General features: G+C 39.8%; 1 protein-coding gene and 2 long non-coding RNA genes across 3 annotated transcripts; 2 read left to right on the top strand and 1 right to left on the bottom strand.

Moving 5' to 3' along the window:
- Positions 1-23: 23 nt before the first annotated feature.
- Positions 24-14,297, top strand: LOC122987836. The gene is made up of 3 exons (XR_006404624.1): positions 24-3,202; positions 13,280-13,421; positions 14,248-14,297. It is a non-coding gene; the product is annotated as an uncharacterized LOC122987836 (long non-coding RNA).
- Positions 3,566-20,276, bottom strand: LOC122987835. Its single transcript, XR_006404623.1, has 3 exons — positions 18,832-20,276; positions 13,748-13,865; positions 3,566-4,860 (listed from the first exon to the last, which is right to left on the bottom strand). It is a non-coding gene; the product is annotated as an uncharacterized LOC122987835 (long non-coding RNA).
- Positions 20,277-20,741: 465 nt separating this feature from the next.
- Positions 20,742-26,228, top strand: si:dkey-82o10.4 (uncharacterized protein LOC797793 homolog). Its single transcript, XM_044359861.1, has 5 exons — positions 20,742-21,299; positions 22,438-22,509; positions 22,897-23,023; positions 23,546-23,690; positions 25,334-26,228. The coding sequence occupies exons 1-5, from the start codon at positions 20,865-20,867 to the stop codon at positions 25,416-25,418; spliced, it is 864 nt and encodes a 287-aa protein (XP_044215796.1). The 5' UTR covers positions 20,742-20,864; the 3' UTR covers positions 25,419-26,228.
- The last annotated feature ends 619 nt before the right edge of the window (positions 26,229-26,847 follow it).

A 26,847-nucleotide genomic window follows, 5' to 3' on the forward strand; every position in this document is an offset into this window, starting at 1 on the left:
CTCCCCCCCCCCCTCCCCTCCCCTCCTCCCCCTCCCTCCTTTAAGCGCAGACCACAGCAGTGATGGCACGAGCTTCCAACAAATGTGTGGAACTGTGCAAAGGGGAAAACAAACAAAGCGAGAAGATGTGTTAGGTCTCAACTTTTCTGATTTTTTTTTTTTTTTGTATAGTTTCAGTTTTGTTTTTCATTTGACTTTGTCACACAAATTATATTATATGATCACTGAACCGATTTCAAGGCTAAGATTTGTCCACTCTTTACATGTTATCAGATGAATACTTTTGTAATAAAATGTTATTTTAATTACTGGAACCATTACAGTCATTGGTGACCGATCACACTCAGTCCCACCTAAATTCGGGAGTGTCGTCCTTAAATATTCGATTATGTCATTGATAGGTTTAAGAAGCAGCATACATTCACTTATTGCCTTTCAACTGCTTCTAAGTTCTTGTTTTAACTGTGTGTTTTAGTTTGTGCTATATTTTTTTTTATCTCCATCCATCAACTTCGTCGTGGTGTAAATAAAGTTGACCTGCATGGATTTAAACATCACGGTGTGACGGCGCCTGTTCCCGGTCTGGGTTGCTGTTGACAGTCGGTAGATAAATGTATTAATTGTGTGGTGTTCAAGGATTAATTTGCATTTGATGTTTGATGTTTGATTTTCATGTCTGGGATTGGAAACATCCACATCATATGTGCGAGGAGAGGGGGGAAAAAAAAACTGAGCAAACAGAAGAATAGTGTGGAAAGCTGTGAGTGTGTTTACAGACTGAGCAGGCAAAGTGTAGCTCGACTCTAAACTCTGTAGACTACATATTCTGTGTGGTCCTCTTTATACACTTTTTCACATTATTCTTGATTTCTCCATACAAACTGCAACTTAAGTGATAAATGCTATTTGTTTATGTTACTGTTATTAAATGCAACATGCAAGCATTCTCATAAGATTTGAGGTTTTACCTTTTGCCTCCAATCATGCTTTACCTGATGCTCAGTGTTGTCCACTGCAATTGCAAATTAAAAATATGAGTTTTTTTCTGAATGTCAAGATTAAACACTGGTGTATTTTGTGGGAAATTAGTTGTTATATCACAGAAATACTTTTGCTTCTCACTGAAAAACTAAATATGATTTTAAGTTAGGTTAGTGTATTAATAATACAGCAATTTACACAGCATTTCTATTTTGTTTCTGTTTTGATCTGTTATTAAACCACCGTTTATTTGGAACACATGACAAATTACATTTTCATCAAATATATAAACACCATTCATGACTTTTTTTTGTGCCCCACCCCCACACTTATGAAAGGAAACCTACGCCATCGCTGAAAACAGTGGGATCCCGGAAATACCTGGATGTGACGTCACGTTTGCTGCGCTTAGCTGTTACCTGCCATATGAGAGCAGAGATTAAAGGCTATTTGCAACCTCAGAGTTAGCAACGAGGTCACTGGAAGATATAAAGAGTTAGATAACAATCAGTGAGTCTGCAGCCTTTGTTGTTTGTTGTTCATGACAACTGCGAAACAGACAAGTATCACATTTTATATGAGAGAATGTGTGCGTAATGAATAATATGGAAAAAGTACCGTTTAAACTGCTCACCTATATTTTTTCAGATTTTTGTTATTACTGTCAGAGAAGCCAGAAATTAATGTCTGCCTCCTTGAAGAATGTCCCAACTCTGATTAAGTTATTTATGCTGCACTTTGTCATTTTTATATTGTATATACTGTTTTACTTTATACTGTGTAACCATGATTTCAGGTCAATAAAAAAAAGAAATGAGTCATCCACTGTAAAAAGAAAACCAGAGCGACAGAGTCCAAAGAAATGCAGCCTAAATCATTCTTTAGAGTACATTCTTCCTTTCTCCTATTTGTTGGAAAAGTAAAAATCTCCTGAAAAAAAATAAAAATAAAAAGCTAAACCGAAAATCCACACAGCACAAGATATCACGAACCATCCTTCACTCTTTCTGCCAGAGAGAAAAAGCCTCTCCATCTCATGTCTCAGGTTATTTCAGAGGGTGGTGGGGGTTTTTCAATCGCCAGAAGAGCCCCTCGTGCTCCACCAGGGCTTAAGTGATGACACAGAATGATTATAGCACAGTTAAATACCTGGCCTAATGAGCCATTTAGCCCTATTGACATCCGTGGCTGTCTCAGAGGTGGAGCGAGTACCACGTACATGCTCCTTAATCAGAACCGATAACACCATTTAGCCTTCAAACGCTAATCCTGACTCCCGGGCTCTCTCTGGAATCCACTGTGATTTCTCTGTACTCACGCTGAGAAACTTCATGCCTGATTCATTTTCAATTCCACTCTTCCTGCACAGTTGTAACTTCGCTGTGGTTTTACAAGCATTATGACTGGTGAGTTTTTATATGACTTTTTTTTTTTTTTTTTGCACAGGATGTTGCTCAATATCTTTTAAAACGATTTGTGCAGAGAAGATCCCTTGTGCAGGTTTTGGTGTAACAGTGTTAACGTAGATAATTAAACCACAATAAACTGTAGGTATTTTTTTTTTTATTATTGAGGATGTTTTGAAGGTGTAAAAGCAGACAGTGGAAAACCTTTATTGTCGGTTGATTTCCGTTTCATAGCCTACAAAAAATGAAACTGAAAAAGTGGTGACAAGTACTTCAGGTAAATTTGGAGCATTTCATTAAAAACACGTGCCACAACAAAGAGAATGAAAGATAAAGTTTTAACCATGGGCACTTGTTGAGTCAGAATGGTGTGAATGTTTTGATATTATTCAAGTTACTGTAAAAATTATCAGCCCTCACCCTCTCAGCACCGTGAGAATATCTCACATGTGCATATGAAACCGTTGTCTTTTTTTTCTCAGCGCTACATCGTTTCACAGGTTTTATTTCTTTAAAAAGCAAATCAGTTTGACCGGAGGCAGAGAAAAAGTGAGCACTGCCTTCCAGCTCCATTACAAAAGTTTACCTGAAAAGATTTAAATGTCATATTCGAGGAAACGCGCCAGTGTTATATCAAGCACAGACAGGATGCACAGGCTGAGTTCTATAAAAACTTCAGTTTGATATGGAATAAACTGAACATCATCTACTTTTGTGTCTTTGTGGTTGAAGGGGAGTGAGAGAAAAGAAGAACGACTGAGGTGAAACTTTGCTGCCAATCTGCTCGTCTTCACTTCTGAATGACGAAAATCAAGGTCAGTTAGACAAACACACACACACACACACACACACATACGCATACGGGCAGGCACACACAAAGAAAAATCGACAAATACACTCGCAGACACCTACACGTCGGGCATTTACAGCCACCACATGTGAACATGAGCGTGCATTCACCTGAGAGGTACACACACACACACACACACACATATATCACCTCCAAATGAAATACACACCACAAATTTAAAAAAAAAACTTTAACACACTTGCACATATACATGCAAACTGTAAGCCCAAATTTCTCACTACCCCCTAAAGAAACTTTACTCCCTTACACCTACACGCTGTAATATACACACACACACACACACACACACACACACAAACAGGCACACAGGCATATGCCATGCCCACAACACACACGACCTTTAAACCATCCCATATACTCCCACACTTTCTGTCTCTCTGCCACACTATCGCTCTTTGTCTTTCTCACAAGTTTGTACTTAAAGTATCTGTAAGGACCTTCACTGACATAATACATTTACTGGCTCCAAACCTTATTTCTAACTTAACCCGAAAACAAATTTTTCATTCTCAAAGAGCCCTTTGACCGGCCAGAATGTCCTCGCTTTCCAAAACCGTCTGCAAAAATATCTATACTTTCCAAAATGGAATTCACTTTTCAGAAATGACTATACTTATTTAAAAAAAAAAACACTTTCCACACGTCCTCACTCTCCCAAAATGTCTTAATTTTCCAAAATATCTTCACTGTCTTCACTTTACAAAAAAAAGGTACACTTTCTAAAAAAGTCCTGAGTCTTCACACTCTCTAAAGATATTCTCACTCTCCAAAAATAATCGCCAACAATGTTCTCACTTTTCAAAATGTCCCCAATTTTCAAAAATTTCAAAAAGTTCTAGAAAAAGGTCTTCATTTTCCAAAATTGACCTCACCTTTTTTCACAACAATGTCCTTTTTCCAAAAACTGTACAAGAATGTCCTCACCCTCATTCAAAAACATCTGCACTTTCCAAAAAATAATATATATTTTTTGGCAATTCTGAGATTTTATTGTTATTTTCTTCCATTTAACATGAAATACAAAAGACGTTACAAACTTGAGGTGCATTTGTTTGTTCACTTTGACAAAAGTTCATAGGTTTATCGCCTTCCTTCCTCCAAACAGTGACATCCAACAGGTAGTTAACTAGTCATCGGACGGCGGACATCTTTAGTCACATACAAATTCTTCGTCCCCAAAAAATCAGTCTGATGTTGGATATTCAGCGTGCAGAGATAAATTAGTGAGGACAAAAAGTCCTCACTTATAAAAAAATGTCCCTAATTTCCAAAAACTAACCTTAAACTCAAAGTCTAAAACTCAAACCGGTCCTCACAAAGATAGAAGTACAAGAACACACACGCCAGTCTGAACATACAGAGGTGTTGTCTTCACGCAGAGCCTCTCTGGTCCCGATCGGTTCGTCAGTAAATCTGGTGTCCAGATGGTGAAAGAAGGAGACATCAGACTGTCGTTCCTAAAGAAGCAGAGCCGCGTGAATCTCTCATCCACCACCGTCCCTGCGGACCAGCAGAAGTGTCTACCGGGCCACGTCTGCCTGCTTCTCCAAGTGGCCACAGGGGAGGGCCAATTAGCAGTTCCCATGGAGAGGCGCTGTGGCCCTAATAAGAGACGGAGGGAGAAGGAGAATCAATTAAACCTGTGCTGACCCCCAGAAACAACACAGGAGGATCCGTCTTTAAAATGAGACAGCAGCGGGCGGGCTGGATTTAAACTCATGTCCTGGTGAATTTTGACGACGCTGACCTGATTTCAGACATCAGCGTGAAACTGTGAGGTTGTATGATGGAAACAAGATGAGTCAGGATGTGCAGGAGTTGTGGAATTAGAAGGCGGTGGACGGATACGTTTACCTGCAACTCTGACAAAACCTCTGTGTAAAAAACAAAACGAAACGTGGTGACATTTTATTTTACGGGTCTGCAATTTCCTAAGAATTTACCTAGAAACATACCCATAGATACCTATGTAATTTCGCGGTTCTCTCTTGGAAAATAGTCCACGTTCTGAGACAGTTACAGTGTTTGATTTAGTAAGTTGTGTGGATTTTATAAGCAGTTGTCATTAATTTATAATTGAAAATGTTATTATCCACAAATTTTGAATTGCATGCCTGTCTCGCCTGTAGACAAACTTCTGACAATACAGGTTAATCCAGGTGTTAATTGGAATTAATTAAATGAAAGTGTAACAATTGAACCCTGTCTCTGTATTCCCTATAATTACTACTAAATGACATAGTTATTTCCAGGAACTTTTCTATAAATACACAATTACATATGAGCTCCTTTCTAGGAAGTTATAGGACAAATTTTCCACTTGGAGTGACGTGCACAGCCATACAATTTGATACTTTAAATCCAAATTCAGCCATTCGAATGGATGGATTAGGACAATATACCAACACATTTTAGATATTAAAGATTAAAATTGCCCTGATGATTTCATTGGACCTCTCAAAAGTTGGTGGTTTTGCAAATTTAGCACGATACAGAGGTTTTCCTTCACCTACACCTCCCTAATTTGTGTTGTTAGAACAAGAGGAAGGGGATGCTGGAGAAATTAATAAATTAGAACATAATGAAACAAAAAACACACATCTTACAATGACATTGCTCTGCAAGATACAACAGCTAAACAGTAAAGTGTGATTTTATATGATGGGACTAGCTAGTCACCCAAATCGCATTTGATTAGATAAATGTATGGATCCAGGTTCAGGATGAGTAATAATGAGGAATATTAAAATGTTTTATAGGAAGAAAAAGAGAGATTTTGTTATAAAAATATTTATTTATTTATTTATACTTTTTTTGCCATATTTTTATTGCAAGAGATAACTGAACAATTACCACAACAAGACAGAATTAGAGCTTGGAAAATGTATTTTTTTATTTCAGTGTGTCTTTAAAGGCATTTTCAATTTCTGACAGATAATTTAGGTTTTCATGGTGGTTGTTATGATGTCTGTAGAATTTCATATATCAGCAATAACTTTTGAGACAGTTATCTGCTCCAGACGTGGCTGTAAGTTGAAGCCTTTGTTTGTTAAAAAAAAAAAAGAAGAAAAAAAAAGCTCAACAGAAGGAAGTTGACGTATGAGTGAAAACTTGTAGATATGCAGTGCATTGTGGGTAGTTTCCTCTCATTTATGTTTTGGGAGTCGTCAACAAAGAACCAGCAGAGGCACCTCAGGAGGGAGGAGAGGCTAATGAAAAGTTTGATTATCTGAGTTGCACTCTGTTTTCCCCAATAATTCATACCAGAAATTAAATTCTGCATACAGTTCTCTTAATTTGACTTTAATTAAACAATACGCTATAAATGGTACTTTAAATGACCAAATGTTCCCATGTAGCCAAGCAGAAGGTCCCCAGCCATTAAGAATGATATAAAGTTGGTCTCAGGAGGGGGCGGATGGATTCTGATCTGCAGGAATGACAGCTGATGACTTCAAAAAGTTAATTAACTTTTCAATTAGGACTGCATCTGACATTGCAGTTGTATCAGCTATAGAGAACAACTCGGCTGTTCAGGGAGAAGCAGACTTGTGTAATAGATTGATGCACTTCAGTGTCTTTGAGCACTTGAATAATGGTTTGTAATGTGAGCATGTGGCATTAAAGCGGTTGTACTGACTATATTTGTTTTAATTTTGACATTAGATAGATGCTTTTATGTTTGTTATCATTTGTTTGGTGGTCTAAGAGCTCACTCAGGTAGACTACATTTTGCTCAAATATAATAAATATACTGTACAACAGTTTGTTGCTGGTAAAGCAAAGATGTTAAATACTGTAAAAGTGGTCATTTATAATGTAATGAATGAATTTTTTTTATGATTACTATTATTGCTATATTCTATAAATAAGCACAATTATTATTATTATTATGGTCTTTTTTTGTTGCTAAAAACATGAGAATTAAATATATTCTAATGCACACCTGTTAGACAGGTGCTTGAGAGAATGAAATATTATTTTTTTAAAAAGTTGTAATTCCAATTGTAGGCAACTGTCAAACAAAAATCTAACAACAAAGCAACATTTTTGTCATTTACACATTATTTTATATTATTTAGCATTTATAAGTATTGTCATTACTGTAAATCTGCTTACAATTGCATTATAGTGCATTATGAACAAATTCTAAGTGTTTATACTTACTTACTACTTATGTAAATTTTGTTGATAACGCACTATAATGCAATTGTAAGCAGATATACAGTAATGACATTTCTTAAGTGTTTATTGATGCATTTGTCAACAATTATAATTTCTCCTATGAAGCATCAGTAAAGAGTTAATAAATGATTAATAGCACAGCTGTAATCATATTTAATGATACATGAATGCACACATTAAAAAAATCCTTACAGTGCGTTATAAAACATTTATACCCATGTACAAGGCAAGTTTATTTGTATGGCACCTTTCAACAACAAGGAAATTCAAAGCGCTGCACATTCAAAAAGAGTTAAATAAAATCAAAATAAACAAAAATATAAGCTAAAATGGAATAAAACAGATAAAATAGGGACCTGACAAAATGTCAAGAACTATTTATAAATAAATGAATACTTTATTAATACGTATAATCTGCAAATATAATAAATACATAGTTCAGATCATATTTCATATAATAAATAAAGATATAATTCACAGTATGATTACAACTGTGTTACCTTGTCAGTCATAATTATACACGAGTTACAGATGCTTCATAGGAGAATTTGTAGTTACCATTACATTAATCAATACTTAATTTCTGCTTATAATTACACTTGCTGTGTTTCATAAACAGTTTAAACAGTTTATCCATCGTTTATACACTTCTTAATGCTAAATATGGGTGTTAAAATAAAGCATCAGCCTCCGTAAATCAATACTCACTTACTTTTGCTTTTACTCTGCTTCAACTTCAGCAAAGTGATGATACTCTTAAGAAATACTCATCATCATCATTTCAGCTGGTGTTTGTTACATTACATAGCAGCCGGTGTGATAACAGGGCCAAAACTGGTGATTAATAGACAAAACAAAAACAAAAAAAGAATAAATCTGTAGGTTTCTGCATGATAATCCATCCATATTCTCCTTGTAGAGGACAAACTGCCATTCGTGCATCCTCCATGATATCAGATCAAACATCCTCACCATTTGCTTATAGCCTCTCTCTTCTTGAATACAATGTTTTCAATTAGCGCGTGGTTCCTCAATTTTCGGCTAATATTAAGGCTCTAATTGAAGTGGCTGGGTGGCTGTGTGCACTGACGTGGGGACAATGTGCTATGTGTGGCGCTAGTCATTAGCCTGACAGTGCCTTACACCTGGGGTTCATTCAGAGCACGGGTCAGAGGGCACGGGAATTTGTACGATAATTATTGACAAGCAGATGTTATAAAATCATTTATGGTAATGCAATCATAATAAATGGGCTTTGTGTAGCCGGGCAGATGAGCGGAGGGGGAGAAAGTTTAAGAGAGAAGGAGGAGAGAAAGGAAGGAAATTTACACCAAGCTGCTGGAGTGATTGCATTAAAGTCCATGTGGATGATGAAAAAAATGTATGGAGTAAAGAGCACCTGCACGCAGCACACACACACACACACACACACACACAAACAATCATATACATAAATACAAACCTTGTGAATGGTAAAGAATGGTGGATAAATCTGCTTTCACGTGCTTTGTCGGCTGTTGGCTGGCTTTGGCACAATCAAAATCTGAAAAAATTAGCGATCATTTAGCTCAGACGCATTCAGATCTATTTACATCCTGCATATCAACCTGATGTGATGTTATGTGGCAAAAAATAGCATCTCTCCACCTTAAGTGTGTATGTAGGTAATTTCGCTGCATGTCTAGTTGCTTTTGATCATAACACCGCCATTTAATTATAAAAATAACCTCTATCCCCAGCATAAGGAGGCTCCTCACAAATAAAATATTAGGAACTAAAAGGGGTGGGGGGGGGGATAGGTGTCTTTACATATATTGTCATTTGCTATAAGACACCCTATCTGTCTCTTGAAATGTGTTAGGAATTACCGCCAATTCCAAAAACATGCATTAGCCCCCACCTTAGGTGCAATAGTTCTTTTTACAGCGGGCAAATATCGCAACGAAACACGGCTGTGCGAGGCAGCTAACCTGGCAGCTGGCGGAGAATAACCCTGCACAGGAAGAAAGCAACCATGTTATCATGCACACACATGTGGCCTGGGTAAAGATTAAGCCGTATTCATCCCTGGCTGCTTCGCTCTCTCCTGCCTCAGTCCATCACAAGATATGGCAGCCGTTCAGCCAGGAAGCCAGGAGAGGTGCCATGGATTTCACGGCGTTCCCAAATCAGGCCGTCTGGAGACTCGGGCGAGGTGCTCCACCGCTCCGCAACTCGCCTCGGCTTTCCCACAGATCATAAGCTCTGTACTGATGCCGGGGGTTTGGAATTTTGTTGGAAGGGAGCGTTGGTGCAAAACAGAGGCTCCCCTCCACCCACCCTAACACACACACACACACACACACACACACACACGTACCCTCAATACAATCCCCTGTTGTGTGCATGGAATTGGGAATCATCTGCTGATTCATGCTTTCTGAGGACTATTGTTCCGCAGTGTGTTAATATTTTCTGGGAGTTTTTTTTTTTTTTTTTTTTTTTTTTTTTAGGGGAGTGGATTTACTTGAATGAAAGGCAGAGTGTAAGAAAGAAAATGATCATTTAGCATGGAGAAGTGAGGGATCATTGCATGTCCCTGCTGACATGTACATTATCACTGAATGGGGCCGGGGGCTCAGCATGCTGTTGGCCTTGACTTGGGAGAGAGGCTTACACCCCGAGAGCTACTTAGGGGCCTCTCGGTGCTAAGCTGCTAATAATTCCTGCAGGTCCCTTAAAAAAAGGAGAAACACAAAGGGGAAACAAAGTGATGAATGCCGGGTGTATGGTAATACATCAGGCCGTGTTCACAATGAACTGGAGCCTTTCACAGAGTAGGTGTGAGCGGGGCGGCGAGAGCGGTCCACATTAATAATAATGAGAACTATACTCAGCAGTATTTTGCTGAGCAAGGCAACAAGGCAAGAAGGGAAACAGAATAGATCTACAAGGAAAGGTGAGACTCCAACAGTGTTAAAAGCTGCAACTAACACATTATTGTCTTGATTATCAGTTAATCACTGTGTCTATAAAATGTCAGAAAATACTGACAAATGCCCATTATAAGGTTAATATTGCTTGTTTCATACAAACAACACTAAAATATTAAGTTAACTCTCATATATGACAAAAAAAGTAAGAATAAGAATATTTCGAATCATGATTATTCAATTACCAAAATAGTTGTCGGTAGACTTCCTGTTGATGGACTACTACTAATTGTTTCAGCCCTCTCAAAATTTCTATAAGGAATATCAGCATATCAGAGCTGCAACTATGTCAATAAAAACATTAAAAAAGGCCAAAATGTGTCAATTTAGTTCGGCAAGAATAAGAAGCTGTTTTGTGTTTTCGTGTGTTATAAAAGACAGAAATCAAAGAGCTTTGAATACATAGTAACACACACACACACACGCAGGGTGACAGCATTGGTGTAAAAGTCAATGAAATTTTTGCTCATTTGCAACAGCTGTTAGGTGGTAAATCATCTTTTCCTTTTTGTCATTTGAGTCACACTCCTCATCGAGGGTGTTTGTCACAAAAAAAAAAGGAGGCTGGTTTGCACTTTGCAACAGTAATCACAGGTTGTTAAAACAAAAAGAAATAACATTTAATGGTATAAATTTATGGTGTGAACTTCAGCGATGAAGTCTCATTGTGTGGTCTAAACTTTTTTAATGGAACCAAATGAAAACAAAAGGCACTCCGCGTCGCCTTGAGAGAGCTCAGAAGCGATGCCAAAGGAGCCAGGTAATCACAATGGTGTATCCAGGCATAAATGATTAGCTTACCCATCTGAATATTCAAGGTGATGCCCGAGCCATTTGTGTTGTGCTTCCTACATCCTCGCTTCACCACACACAGATGAGGAGGAGGAGGGGGGGGGGCGGGGGGTGGGGAGGGGGCTGCGTTGCTGCAGCGGCGAATCCAAAGTGATTTCCCTGTGTCAGTAATTTTTTATTTTCGAAAAAGCCAGTGGTGCAGTGTATTAGTCATAATTTATGTTTATCATCCCTTGTACCCTGACTGACTTCAACAAACCGTTTAACACTCTTAGCATATGTGCATATGGTTGCTTTAATAGCTATTCTGCATGGAGGAGCACTTTAAAGACTCTAAATCATTTCTTTGGACAAACACTAATGAATTATGTCACCACAAGTGCGATTCAAAAGTGCAGGGGAGAACCAGTGGTAATTATTGGGAGGCTCGGAGATTTTAATTATCAGGATGGGCTCCTTCAAAGTGTAGCTAACAGGATTCAGAGGGAGGACGGGACACGTCAGTCATTAGATCCTCTGACGGAGAGAAAGTCAACTGTGAGTGTGTGGAGGGTTTCACTCCCAAATTGATCTCACTTACAAAAGCTTGAACCCCTTCTAGGAAATATCTCATCATTTAACAAGAATCTCTATATTTTAAAACTACATTGTGAAGTGAGAAATTTCCGACAGAGACTATTTTTGGTGTTTGTTCATGAATCTGTGTTTTTGAAGTGAAAAAACACAGATTTGGTGTCCCCCCCCCCAAAAAAAAAACAACAAACGCTGTGTCGAAGCCGCATTGTTGCCGTTAATGAATTCATCAAATGTTCTGTTTGTTTTCTTGCGTGTGTCAAGGCCTCACGTCTCAGGGTGAACAATAGTTCGAGCAACCTCTTGTACACTAATAAAACATCACACTTCCTCAAGGCTAAAGCTCACTCGTACTCGCCGTTACTCGACGCGCGCAACTTTTCGGATTTACCTTTAAAATGTGAGAAAGAGAGACGTAACTCCCGCAGTAGACATGTTTATCTGTTAATGAGAGGAGTTCTGTTATGTGTGGACACATTTATGCTGATTTTAAGCGCCTTCTCTTGGCTCTCTGGAAATAGTAACTTGTTTGTCAAGAGCAGTGCTTGATTTTTTTTTTTTTTTTTTTGCTTAATGCATTAAATTCTGCTTTAATTTCATCTCTTAATTTTTTTATTATATGTACTGACATTTTATTAAGTTTGTTTATGAAACCAGTGACAGCTCTGAAGGCTCTTCTCACCACACGGTGTGTATTTATGTCTGAATATGTAAGCAGGACCGTTATGAATGTCCTGAAATCAGATTTATTCCAGTAAAAATATCCTCATTCCAAATCATTAAAAAAATGGCAACAAGCTGTGTTTTTCCTTTTTTTTTTTTTTCACAGAAAAAAATAGCTGAAATATGGCATGTGAGAAATGTGCAAGGTGGCCGTCTTACAGAAGGTGTAGAGGTGGGATAAATTTAATTACAGCTTCAAATATTCATTTGGCAAATATATCAAGGTTGGAAACACAGGCCCAGAAATGGCAAGCCAGCCTGGCAGGCGCTCACAATAGCGGATGGCAAATGACAGTAATCCATGAAAAGAGACCAGACATTTATAGAATTTATAGAAGGACTCGCCATTCCAGATCTCTGATTTTTGTGGGATTTGTTCATCGGCATGTTAAATGTAGGGAAATATATATATAATAATCCCGACCTGTTTTTCACCCCATTACTTCGGTTGCTAAATTTCCAAATTGATTTAGGTTCATTATTGAGCCACGTGTGGAAACACATTTTGCAAGAACTTACCTGAATCTTTCCTTTCTTGATCAAAATTAAGTTATCCACACATTAATAGACTTTGAGTGTTACTTTGTGCTTGTGAGTTGTCGTTTGAAGAGAGAATATATTGGCTTCTATGTATAAAAAGGCTGAATGTAAATGACAGTTTTACCAGCAGCTAAAAAAACGAACTGAACTCGGAGTCATACCGATACTTTCAAGGAGCGGTTAATACTTTCAAGACAGAAATGAGCCATCTTCTCTTTGTGTCTTTTGCTCTGCAGGCCTCAGACGGTCACTCGACACAGTCGCAGGAGCAGGAAGCGCAACACGTGAGCCTCGCTGCTCTCTGATCTAACACGCTCGCTGTCTCGTCTCCAGCTGTGCAACGGGTTGTAGCAGCGGCACCAGCGAGCTCAGGCACAGGTGAATGCACACCAGGGCACTTCCTCTTCCTGTGACAGCGAGTGAAGGCGGCCTACTTTGCCTCCGTTATCACGCTTTGCCCTGCGTAGGGTTGATTTAATCAGCAGGTTTTCGGGGGAGGGGGGAGGGGGGGGGAGGGGGGGTTAAGGAGGGAGAGAGACTGCCTTACCTTCCCGAGCCTGGAACCGGAGGAGAGCACGGGGGCGGTAAGTGGTTCTCCGAAGACCACACAGTCACAGAGAGTCCTGGTACTGGTGCCAAACAACCGCCCCATCATCCCCTCCTCCCACCGACAACCAGATTAGAGTAGATCAAACCTCACCCACCTCACTTCCACCTCAAGGGGGCTCCTTCTCCGATGCTGCTGCGGCTCCGAGCAGGAATCACTCTCAGGAGGAGAACACGGGGCGTCAGCTGGTGCTCAGGTGCTGGTGTGGTTGAGTTCTAATAATAAACGGGTACAAAACAGTTAAGTCAAGGATGGAAATTGACAGTGACCTACATTACTAAACCCACAAACCATCTTTAGTTCACATCTTTCCTGCATGCCTGCATCATTGTAATTAAGAGCACACAGTAACTGCACGCAGACAGCTAGTGTGGTGGAGTAAACTGATGAATATTTCTGATTTTAAAGCTACACAGATAAGAGATAATCGTTGTTTTGTTGCTCTCTACGATGTAGCATGATAACAAGCTAACTTTGAACCAGCTCATGAGAGATTTTATGTTACGATTGTTAAAGAGTGAACACATGTCTCATATGTCTTCCCTGGGAAAAATGTCACACAGGAAGTTATGTGTTTTGTTTTGTTTTTTTTAACAGAAACCTTTGTTTGGTTTACGAGCACCACCTACGAAGACTTGGATGTCATCGACAAAAAAAAAAAGAAAAGAAAAAGACGTAAAAAGTGTTGGAGTCAATGGCTTGAGTGACAAGTGATTGCTGAATCAAGAAACCAAAGAAAAAAAACAACAACAACAAAGTAAGCGCCTCGCAGATTAACACACGACTTGAAATTGCGACTTTAAAGTAGTCGAACCGCTGTTTTTACTTGAACTTTCTTGACGAGCCTCTACCTGCGCGTCACCTCTGCGAACGTTAACACAACGGCGGATCCGCCAGTGGCTCACCGCTGCTCGAATCAAAGATGCGTAAGAACTGAATAAATTTGTTTGCCAACAGGAGCCAAATCATCAAACTGCCTTCCACCCTCCTGCTGCATGAGAACAGTCCGTGTGGAGGTATGGGAGACGCTGGCGGCAGGAGCGGTGCTGCTGGTGCTGGTGGTGGTGGTGGTGGTGGTGGGGGTACTAATCGGGAAGGGAAGGAGGGATGGATGGATGGAGGAGGAGGAGGAGGAGGAGGAGGAGGAGGAAGAAGGGAGGGTTGATAAAGCCTGATCTGTGCCACCGGGCATTTATGGCTGGTGGGGAGGCAGGGGGACGGGGATAGGGGGAAACGGGTGGGAGGAGGCATTGTCTGCTGTGTCCGCGCGTTTATAGGATTGAGCTCAAGTTTCCTTTGTGTTTCCATTTTGTTGAGGGATTATGTTCTTTGAGAGAGTTGTGCAAGCAGGCAGGCACACAGAGTGGAGGCGGAGAGAGAGAGAGATGGAGAGAGAAGGAGAGAGAGAGAGAGAGGATGGGTGAGGTGGTGAGATGGGGGGGGGAGAGAGAGGCATGAAGAGGGAGGGAGGATGTCTTTGTTCAGAGCGTTGATCATGAACAAGACAGATAGCAGAGGGTGTGTGTCTGCATGAGTGTGTGTGTGTGTGTACAAGTGAGTATATCAGTGTGTATGTTTTTGTATGCTAGAGAGAGTGTGTGTGTGTGAGTGTGTGTGTGTGTCAGGGAGAGCGAGCAAAGCAAGATGTCAGGACATGTAACCAGCCATGTAACAATTTAAAATCAATTTGCCTCCCAAGAAGGAATTGCTCTGCGAGACATTTTTTCCCCTCCGAGCGTTTACAGGACTTTCATTCTATCTAAATAGATATCAATTACATAATCGCTTTTCTTCTCTCCGCCTGGCCGCCGACCGGCTCCGCAAAGTTTGTCACACTGAGCGCTGGTGTAATTGTCCCCCCGCGCATAATGTTTTGTGATTGCTTGTGACATTAGCAGTGTCATTGATTGTGTCTTGTCAATGTGTCTTCATTACAACGGGGCGCAGTTGTAATGAAGACACACACACACACACACAAAAAAAAAAAGCTCTGACTGAAGCGAGGAGGGGCGGGAGGTGGAGGTTGAGTTCGGTGAGGTCTGATACTTATTTCTGAATCGTGTCAACCAGTCGACGTTTCATGTCGGGGGAAAACCGCTTCTTTTCCTTCAAACGCGCCAGTCCCCAAGTCGCATCCAAAACATTTTTTTTTTTTTTTTTTTCTGCTCTCGTTAATCGATTGGTGATGGATGAAAGTCTGCGCCTCTTCGCAATTCATCAAAAATTCAAATAGAGAAAAAAAAAAAAAAGTAACTGGAAGTCTTGACTGGTGATAATCTGAATGCTGAAAGTTTTCCAACTCCTCTCATTTAAAAAAAAAACACACAAAAAAAAAACATCCTGGTGTCTTTACCTTGTTCCAACCCCACTGGGGTAACCACGCACCCATTGTGTTTTCCTCAACTTGTTAAAACACCACATGGTACATTTGCATAGGATAACCAACATATAGAGAATCATTTGCATGCCTGAAAGTGCACTTGAGTAACCGTAATTACACGTGACACCAATTACTCTGTTACTTTGTATTAAATTATAATGGAAAATTCCACTAGAGAATTGGAGCCTAATTGCATCTTAATTTGCATAATTTTGCATATTAATCACATCTCAGATGAATAATAAATTTCAGCAGATTTTTTAATTTATGCATAGATACAAAAACAAGTTGAAAAATAATTTGTGAGTGAAAAAAATCAGGAACTATTACTTAGAGCATTTGTGCTAATTTCTCTCATTACCCAACGCTCAAGTCAAAGATATCTTTACTCTTGATCAACAAGCTCCGCGTTCTGAAATCGAGAGTTAGTCAAAGCTTCAGTAGGAGAAAAAAAAAAGAAAGAAAAGAAATGGAGAAACATAAATTTTTGGAAATATCCATGCATCAATTTTACATAAAACTTTGTGGCTCTACAGTATTTAAAGCTCTTTCAGCACTGCAGAGATGCCAAATGCACTCAACAATGATAATTCAAATCACTTTCTGCCTTTTCCCTGTTCTCACTCTCGCTCTCTCTTTTTTTCTGGCCAACACCTGTGCCTGCTATTGTGTGTGGCTCCCTGCCAGCAGACACCAAAATCCAATACCTGTAGCCCAGATTCAATTCAAATGTACAAAAAAACAAATCATATTTTCAGATTTAACATCCTATCTTTTACAGAGGAAAGTTGACCAAGTTGTTCTCAACTTGATGATGAAGAGAGGCGAAACTAAATCCTGTTCTTTTGAGGCCGGTATTACTTCATTTATAAATAAAGTTGGAGTCAGAAGAAACGAGAAAAACAAACACATTATTATATGTTTTTATGAGGCCACACTGTCCGAGTGAACACAGTGTTTCCCGACCTTTCGTGACCCTTTGACACAGGTTAACTTTTTTTTTTTGTTTTCTGATTTAATTGCAGGTAACATTCAGACAAATATAATGATTTGTGGAGAGTTTGCCAAAATAAAATCACTTCCTTGTTCCCTCAATCAACATACACTCTGTTCTTTACTCTATAGTGAGCAGTAAATTGATTTTGGACACTTTTTGAGTCACACGACTGTAATTTTTGCATCATTGTGGGATTGTTAGAGGAAAATAGATTATGTACCATGGACACTGCTTTCTTATTCTACTGTAGGAATTCTTGAGGGCGCTGTATAGCGGATAAATTTCAGTCAGAATTTGATCATTTGAATAAAATGAGACAGTAAATATGGTGCACTGTAGTACATAGGGAGAGATTCAGACAGCTTTTTTTGTGTAGTTTTGATATGTTTCTCCTTTCTTACCCTTTTAATTGTCTCTGGACCTTCCAGATTTATTTTGTGTCCCCTTAAAGGTGTTCCGACCCCTAGGTTGGGAACCATCATCTTTAAAATGTGAAAAGTGTCACCTGATATCACTTCATGTACACCGAAGCTACAATATCATACATATATATTCATTTTTTGGGCGTCCAAATCCTGTGATTTCATCCAGAAAACATTCATTCCAGAGCATCACATGTTATCGCCGGCATCGTCTCATCATTATTAATAAATGAGGCTCCGCATTTAGCCTTTGCTCCTTCCAGTGACCCGCCTCGCACACTCTGGGGTTCAGTTAAACACGACATCTTCATCCCTGTGAGGAGCTCAGCTGTGGACAACAGTGCCTTTCAGTGGCACAACAGAGGAAAGAGCTCAGTGAAGACGCAGGCTGCAACGTTACAGCTCACACAACCGTCTCTGTGACACTGAATCACATTTACATTCGAGGCCTTCGAAACTCTGAGTGTCCTACAGTTTCACCTTCACAGCTTAGGTTGTCAAGAATAGTGAGAAACACCCAAACTATCCATTCAAATAGATTCTGAGAGTGGAAGAGAAACACAGAGAGTCAGGGCCTCGGTGCCATCACACCCACTTAAGAAATGTTTGACTAGACACCAGAAAACCTGTAAATTTTTAATGTTTTCTTGTAAAATGTATTCACTTAACTGTTTAGCTACATTCTGTTAATTTTTATCTCCCTAAATAATGGTTTAACTTCTACTTCAAAGAATATATTGTACTATCTGGGGTGAGAAATACTAAATCCCTTTATTTTATTTTAGGCTGCTTAAAACATTCACATGTAAAGATACTTTAAAGAATATCAGAATCAGCCTTAAAAAGCGCACTGTGTGTAATTTCTGTCCATAATTGAATGTCCTCACTTCGCCAAGACACAACACGCAGCACATGACCTCTGTGTCTTTAATGTTAGCTACAGCTGATTGATTTTTTGAGGCGGTTTAATTGGTGTTTGTGGTGTTTATTTAAGTTTGACTCTTGATTCAAACTCAGTCAACCTGTGAGGCTCAAATGACCAAAAAAAAAAAAAAAATCAGTTCATTCAATGATTTTCTTTCTTTCTGAATGGCAGTAAACAGGGATAAATGTACAGTAGTCATGACTCACTTTTCTGACTGTTGTTTGCATGTGAAAACTTAATCTCACGAGACAGTTCAAATGTTAATTATCCACATGTGAAAACCAACATGTGTCCAAACAACTCATATGTTCTGCTCCTACACGTGGGTTTTTACATATACATCCCCATTTTCTTTTCTTTCTTTTTTTTTTAAACTTTCTTTTGATATCTCTCTTATTTCTTCCTTTTTCTTTTGTTTCTGTTTTTCTCTCTCTTCATCTTTTGTCATTTTCCCTACCTTTTTCCCTCCTTCTTCTCTCATTCTTCTTCCTTCTCCACAGTCTAAACCTAGTTAAAATATCTTGATTATCACGTAATAAACAGCAGCCTGGACTCTCACTCTGCACTTGTGTGTTTATCTGCATATTCTCCAAAAAATTAATCCCATCCAGAGAGGACTTGTTAATATTCTGCTCCATTCGACTCGCAGATGTAAAACGCATTCTCAACTGACACACATAATTACTGTGATACATCCCGGAAAGGTTTTCGTGTCTGAGCGCAATTTCAAATAACCGAGTGCTAATTATTGATAGCCTAAATAAAATTAGTTGGGAGAACTTCAGGTGGGCGGGGCCGCGCGCAGGTGTCTGCCGCGTGCGTGCGTGCGCGCGCGAGAGAGAGAGAGCGACGGGAAACGGCGCTGACCTGTAATCACCGAGAACAGCGGGGACTTAATGATGTTTTGGTCTGCTGATCAAATTTCACATTTTCGCACAATCATTTTGGGCACCTGCGTAGAAAACAAAGCCTGGGCGGAAACTGCTGGCCTGTAGGAACAACTGGTTCTGTGCGCGCGTGCGTGCGTTTGTGCGTACGTGTGTGTGTATGCGTGCGTGCGTGCGCGCCCATGTATACACACAAAGTCACTTTCACTGGCTCTTTTAGGTGTTCTCTCTCTTTTGTTGTGTAAATTGTACATGCACGCACAGACACACTTAAAGTTTGTCTCCTACTTTTCTCAGACTTTATAACACACACACACACAGAGAGAGAGAGAGAGAGAGAGAGAGAGAGAGAGAGAGAGAGAGAGCAGACGAGACAGATTCATGGATATTTATCTCCCTCTACTGGACGGAAAGCCACTTTGCTCCCTTCATATGCTCCTTGCACAAGTTCTAACTAACGCAGTTATTAAGACATAAAACACTTAACCAGTAAAAAAAAAAAAAAAAAAAAAGATTAAATGTTTGTGCAAAAGAGTGAACACATGAAATCAGGTTTGAATATGTATTTACATGTGTTACTTGGAGCAACTGAGCAACTAAAACCATCCTGAGGTCTATTATTGTTTAATAAGGGAACCAGCTAGAGTATAATTAAAAATTTTAAAATGAGTTTAACAAATGTATGAAGGTTTTATTTCTGCTGATTAAGATATACAGTGTTGCTGGTAAATCATAGAGCTGACAACCCCAGTATTTGCCTACAGTTGACCAAATGTACATTGTCAGCATTTGACCTCCATACTTCCACTTTCTTCCTTTCCTCAATTGTTCCAACTTCAACTTATTATCCCTGAGGAACTTTGATGAGCAGATCACAGGAACACACTGGTGACTGGCGAGCAGCAGCAAACTGTTAGTGAAATACATTAAAGCAACATGAAATATTTTATGAAAAATAAACATATTTAAATATACCTCTTACACCTCACTGATCCCCACTGAGAAAGTCATAATGAACTCATGCTGTGCAGCCAAACATTGTTCAAACCCACAGAACTTTATTTGAAATTCTTCTACAAACATACCAAACATGTCAGGCTGAATTTTGGAGAAAATGTGTAAACTGCTACATTAAAATTGGACATTAATAATACTTCCATTTGAAAGAATGCTGCAGCCTTAAAAACATTTAGTCTGGGATTTGAATAAAGTGTATTAGTGGAATTACAGAATATAAACTGTCACACAGGGTGGGATAAGATGATTTTTACAACCTTAAAGCTGCTTAGGAGGGAAAAAAAATATGGAGAACTGTATATTAAGGGGTTAATTTGTTTATTTATTTTTTCTTAAACACAGCAGCAGATCCAGCAAAACACTTCCCCTACTCTGCTGGAGGGAAAAGTGAAGAGTTATTAAGACGATCCTTGAGCCTGATTGTTAAATTTCCAACTGCACTTGAAGGCAGCAGTCATGTGTGTACACCATGAGGATTATGGGTACAGCATGGGGTGAGTTGCATAAGGTTACCAAAGACAGTTGTTTTGATAATGGAGGCTGTTTCGGCGTCGGTCCTCCGTTCAGTCGCAGCCGGTAACGCTGCATGCTCCCCGCTATGATGCAGCGGATCACCAGCCTCGCTGCAGGCCGGGAGCTCGGCGGGCTCGTTGCCTGCACACCCGGGGTCTACGCCTGGAAGAGAGGCCCGACCTGCAGCAGGCAACCGGCCGCCGTGCACCGGTTGAGGACGGGGGTGTGTATACGTCCTGAGCGTCCCTTCAGCGGGGAGCTTGGAGCACAGGGCCGGAGGTTGTGCAGGCGGGATGTCGAGTTCGCCGGTCAGAAACACAGACTGTTCAGCTCACAGCCCGGAGCCGACGGCCCGCCGCCGGAGAGCCCCGGCGGTCAGCCCGCTATCTCTGTGGTCGGCTCACCGGATCCTATCACATGGATCCGGTGCAAAGCCATCATGTGGGTCGTTCTGCTGTGGTTTGAGGTAGACATCATCTCTTCGGAGTTTGACAGAGGAGTAAAGCAGGTAAACACTGGCGCATGAGGTCTTCTACTTACTGCTACTGTGGTAATAAATGCAGTAGAAGAAGAAGAGCCGTTTCAAATGTGGATGATAAAGGGCCTCATATTTCCAAAACATCACCTTCTATGTTCTCCTTTTATGTGACCATGGACACTAAAAATGAGGATTTGATATGGCCACAAGGGGCTTCATAGAGGTCAAATATGAGATAAAGCAGTTGAAAAGCTTGAGGGGAGGTATTACAGTATGTATGTATGTGAGCTTAATTGATTGGTTAAATGATGATTAACCAATAGTTGATGGACAGAATATTTGTTTGCAACTATTTTGACATTTGATGAATGGCTAGGGTAATATTTCCAAGAGAAAATGTCAAAAAATGTTCCTGATTTTCTCTGTTTTATTACTTTATACTGGAGTTTGGGCTGTTGTTTAGATAAAATAAGACATTTAAGACTTCACCTTGGAGTTTGGGAACTTGTGTCGAGCATTATTCTCATCTTTCTGGCAGTTTATGGACCAAACGATTAATCAGTAAATCTGCAAATTAATCAACAGATAGTTGTCAGAGACTGCAGCTTTTACAACTCAGAAAATACCGTTTAAGTGTATTAATTTTTGTCAGTATCAGACTAAATGACTTCTGTTGCAAAAACAGTCTCACCTCAAGGTCCGTTTAGTAGCTGCACCTCATCAGCTGATGGACTTTGTCCAGCTGTTTTGAATTGTAAATGTTCAAATTTCCATTTTTCTCTGAGCATTTTGTCTGAAAAGCCGCAGTTTAAGTCTTTAGTGTTTGGAAAAAATGGAAATTTGAACTTGTATAATTACACGACAACAAGGCAAACTCAAGCTGCAAAACTGTTACTAAATGGCCCCTGTTTTTTTCTACTGTCAAAACTATAGTTTGAACAGCAGGATATAACTTTTTTTTTTTAAGGCTAAAAGGCTTGAGGGAAATTTAACATTGTGTATTAGATTTTTGCTGGTTTAAGACAAAGGTTCTCAGCCTGGTTTGAACACAAGACATCACAGTGAACACGACCAGCGCAGCTTACAAACACCTTTGTATCGACAGGAATAGAAACAATGACTCGAGGCACTTACATCACTCACCTTGTTGTTCCTTCGTCCATTCCAGGCTTTTGTCCATGTCTCTAACATGATGTCCAGTGGCAGATACTGGGAGCTGAGGGGGATAGTGTCCAAGGAGGTAACAATCACACTGTACACACACACACACACACACACACACACACACACACACACACAAATTAGAGATGTGTTCAAGTGCATATCACTGACTCTGCCGCCTGTGGGACGCCAGCACCGTGTAGAACTTTGACACACTATATGAAAACGTACATGAAAATGAATCAGTCCAGGTACAATGAATGGCAGAGTATTGAACTGAAACCTTAAAAATATGCTGTCACCTTACATTCAAAGCAAGCTGGCAGTCCCAACAGTATAAGAAATCCTTGGAACTTGACCCTTCATGGCAAGGGTCCAACAATCAATTGAGACGGACCAGTGTTAAAGGTTTAATCACCGCTATTGCTTGTTTTTCGTATTGATTATGTCTGTCTTGTCATTTCAGATGGTGAATTATATTGAGAAGAAGTGTCGTCCTCTCACCAAAGACCAGAGACAACAGCTAGCAGTGTCAGTGGATGATATTATATTTGTGCTGCCGGAAGACATCTCTCTTGTTTTTGATCAATACGGTAGGTTTTTGTTGGATCGGTTTTCATGTATCCACATGAGCAGACTGAGAATACTTTGAGTGAGAAAGTGAAAACAGGACACTTGATTTGCAATTAACATCCCACCTGGATCACTTTAGGGGGACTTTAACAACTTCAGTAAACTGGTTGAATTGCTCTACTGCCAATTTGATCCTATTAGTCAAAGGTCATAAACTTGTCTGTGCTGTTTTTGCAGCGTGGACTCACATCCTTTGTCTCCAAGCACAGTATCCCTCATCAGACAGCTTGCAGTTTTGTATTCTCTGTTACTAGTCACACACATATTGGCTTTTTCCATTTGAGCAGTAGTATAAAAGTCTCGTATGTGATCACAGGCGAACAAACACACCTTTCATCACACTTTTAAGGCGTCCTTTAACAAGCCACTGAATCTTCACTAGTTGAGCATCACCTGTAGAGGATTGTAGATACATACAACATTACTATCAGTCCAGCTAACTCAGCTACTGGTTGCTCTCTGGTTTCTCTTTCTGCTCGCAGGTAGAACGTTCTGCAGTGTTGTCATGAGGTTTTGGCTCCTGACGACACACGAAGGCCCCGATGACCCCGAGGCAACAAAAATCTTCAAAGTGGCCCCCAGTGAAGATGGCAGCCCACAGAAGAAAATAGTGACAGCGGTCTATGAGTAAGCGCTCAGCTCGTCATCTGCGCGCATCACAAACATGACATACATCTAAAAGTATGGATTGCTGTCAAATCTCTCCTCGCAAATCAGTCCCACACACATTTTTCTTTACTAAAAGCTCATTTTTGATCATTAATTTGCTCAGATGTTCTTTGCCAAAATCTCTGTTTGCTTTATTTCTGCATATAGAGTATGCTAAATCACAATTAAAAGGTGGAAATATTTACTTAGAGGCATAATCATATGTTGGCAAAAGCTCAAAGTTACATGCAGGCCTGACAACATATGGCATGTCTGTTGTTGTTGGGTTTTGTCGGGAGCCACAGATACACAACAACTGATGGTGGTGAGTTTAATGTTTTTCAAATAGATGCAGACGTTATAATTTCGGAAAAATGTTCCCAAGTGTCATGTGCGGACGGGGATGAGAGATTTTAATGCATCACCTGGGAAAATGTTGAAAGAGACACATTTAGTTAAAAAAAAAAAAAAAGAAACATTAATAGAAATGCTGATGTGAAGAAAAGTAACCAAAAAAAAAAAAAAAACACCACCAAGCAAGAAACAATACTGATAGAACACACACAGGTGGTGCAGTGAAAGCAGCACATCAGACGAGCTGCCGCAGCATCAGTTACAACAAAAAACCCTTTTATACAACCTCCTTTTATACGTATGTGACTCACCGCTGTTCCCGGCAGTCACTCTTCTCCCGCTTGTGCACCTGGTGCCAAATATAAGGCGAGCATTGTGGCGCTTTCCGTAAAATGTCCTCATATCTGAATAAAGCTCGATGCAACGGATAGCGACGTTTGAATGAGCCAAAGCCATTACTTTAGATAGATGAAGCCAGCAATGTTATACATACTTCACGTCTAAAATGGGATGTTGAGTGTTTGCCAAAAAGTAAAGAATCCAGTTCTGTTAGTGCATCACTTCAGTTGCTCTGATTTGGGTCTAAAGAACCGCTGACATGATTTGCCACTGAAACAGAAAAGGGGAAATAATTTCACTCCCGGCGCATGCAACAGTCAAAGCCTCTTTCCATTTCCAGTCAGTAATCCTGTTAGTTGTTGGACCACATGGTGTGGCTATTCTACCTAATGCCCACCTATCTAGTTAGCCAGATTCTCTTTCCTATTGTTTCAGGTCTTTAAATCCCTTCTGAGAAAGCCGGTTACACTTCAAATGTTATCCCAAAGGCTTGCGAACAGACAGTTTGGCAGGATAAGGAAGCCGTTTTTCAGAATTTTCACCTCATTATTTTCAAGGTGAGACAGGAAACAGAACTTTGTTTGAATGTCAGTGTAAGTCAATCCGCCTTTTCCCCCCCAAGGACTAAGAAGAGTTTTAGGATGCTGCTCTGCAAAACTCACATTTTACTTCTTAAAAAAAAGAGAAATAACTGTCATGACAGTTAACAGAGAACATGACGGGGCGTCCCGTTGGCCTTGAGGTTTAAGATGCTGACTGTTTAATTTCAGTGTCCTGAGATCGACATAGTCACGCAGCTTTTAGTCACTCCTGTTGGTTGGATGGTTTTATTTCCTGTTAAATTGTCCTGGAACCGGATGTTCATGTTTTAAAACAAGAGTGAATTATCTTAGTTCCTGTTAAAATCACGTATGCCTCCTTCCTCCCAGATTCCACCGAGAGCTGACGACCGGAGCCTCTCCCGATTGGACAGTCACCACCGTCTGGCACTGGCACTGGAAACTGTTTGAGTGATTTGACTCAATGCTGCAAGGTCATCAGGACACGTCAACGGACTAGTGATTGATTGATAGTGACTGAATGAAGGACAGCCTTCAACTGGACAACAGACAAAGCAAGCAGCAGATTAAAGAACTGTCCATCTGGATCACATGAAACTGAACCACAGCAGGGACACTTTGCAGATGACCTCAGAACTTTATATATATATACATGACCCTACTTGAACATCCTCCTTTGACCCTCGTATGCCTTTGAAACACTCTTCCAGTGATTTTACACAGTTCCCAGAAAGTCACTTACTGTACCGCTCCTCTGATCTGATCCACCTGCAGAACACAATCAGCTTAAACATATGAACAGAAGTCATTGGAGGAAAATTTAAAAAATATTAATGTATATAATTAATATTGTTAAAATATGCTACAAGTCTGGGTTGAGTGTTTTGACAAAAAAAAAAAATCTTATCTCATTCCACTCACTAGCTTTTTTTAGGCTTTCAGCTGCGTCTCATGGTCTTCCTCAGTGGATGGACTTTCATCAGTGGTTATTACATAACATAAAGTATTTGATCACATGACAACAGGCGTTCATATATGGGACCAAACCTCCACATCTACTGTAGGTCACATGACGACAACTGAGCCATCTCTATGACAACTGAACACCTCCATCATGGCTGAAAGTCACAGTAAAGCTACTAAGTGGACCTAGAGTTAAGTTTTTTTGTTTTTTTTTTGGCAAATCACAATTTCCAAAGTGACGATGAACTCTTGATACCTGTTAAACCGATACCTCATATGAATAAACTGCTTGATAACCGTATCAAATTGTACTGTTGATCCTTTGATTTACACAGTCTTACAATTAATACTCATCTCCACTACAGCAACAGTATGTGTTTCTGACATAGCAGTGATGACAAGCAAAGGGACTTGGACATGTAAAAAAATTTTTAAAAAAGCACCAGTGTCATGGATGTTTTAGTCAAACCGTCTTAACTCTCTCCACAACATGTCAAAATAATATAAATGTATTAAAGTACAAACTGACACCCGACACTTGTCGCTGCGTGATGCGCTACAAATCAAATATGACCTGGCCTCAACTTTTTTTCAGCGCTCCAACGACGCAGTGAAGCATCAACCAACGTCAATCATATGTCTTTGTTTCACCATTTCCACTCTCCTTCTCTCTCCGCACAATTCCTGTTACGTTCCATCTAAAAGAAGAATGGAAGAAAAACTGATTCTTGTCATTAGCCAGTTCCCTGTTATTTAACCCTTTTAATTTACTGTGACACTAACAAAAAAAAAAATGCATCTTGGCAGAGGGTGGCAGCTGTTGTGGGAGTACCTGGTATGTAACGTACATTTTTAAACACACAATGGCTACCTGTGGTAGTGTGTTATTTAATAATACTAAATCATATTCACTAGCTATT

The sequence above is a fragment of the Thunnus albacares genome, chromosome 8, assembly GCF_914725855.1.
Source record: "Thunnus albacares chromosome 8, fThuAlb1.1, whole genome shotgun sequence".
Taxonomy (NCBI): Eukaryota; Metazoa; Chordata; class Actinopteri; order Scombriformes; family Scombridae; genus Thunnus; species Thunnus albacares.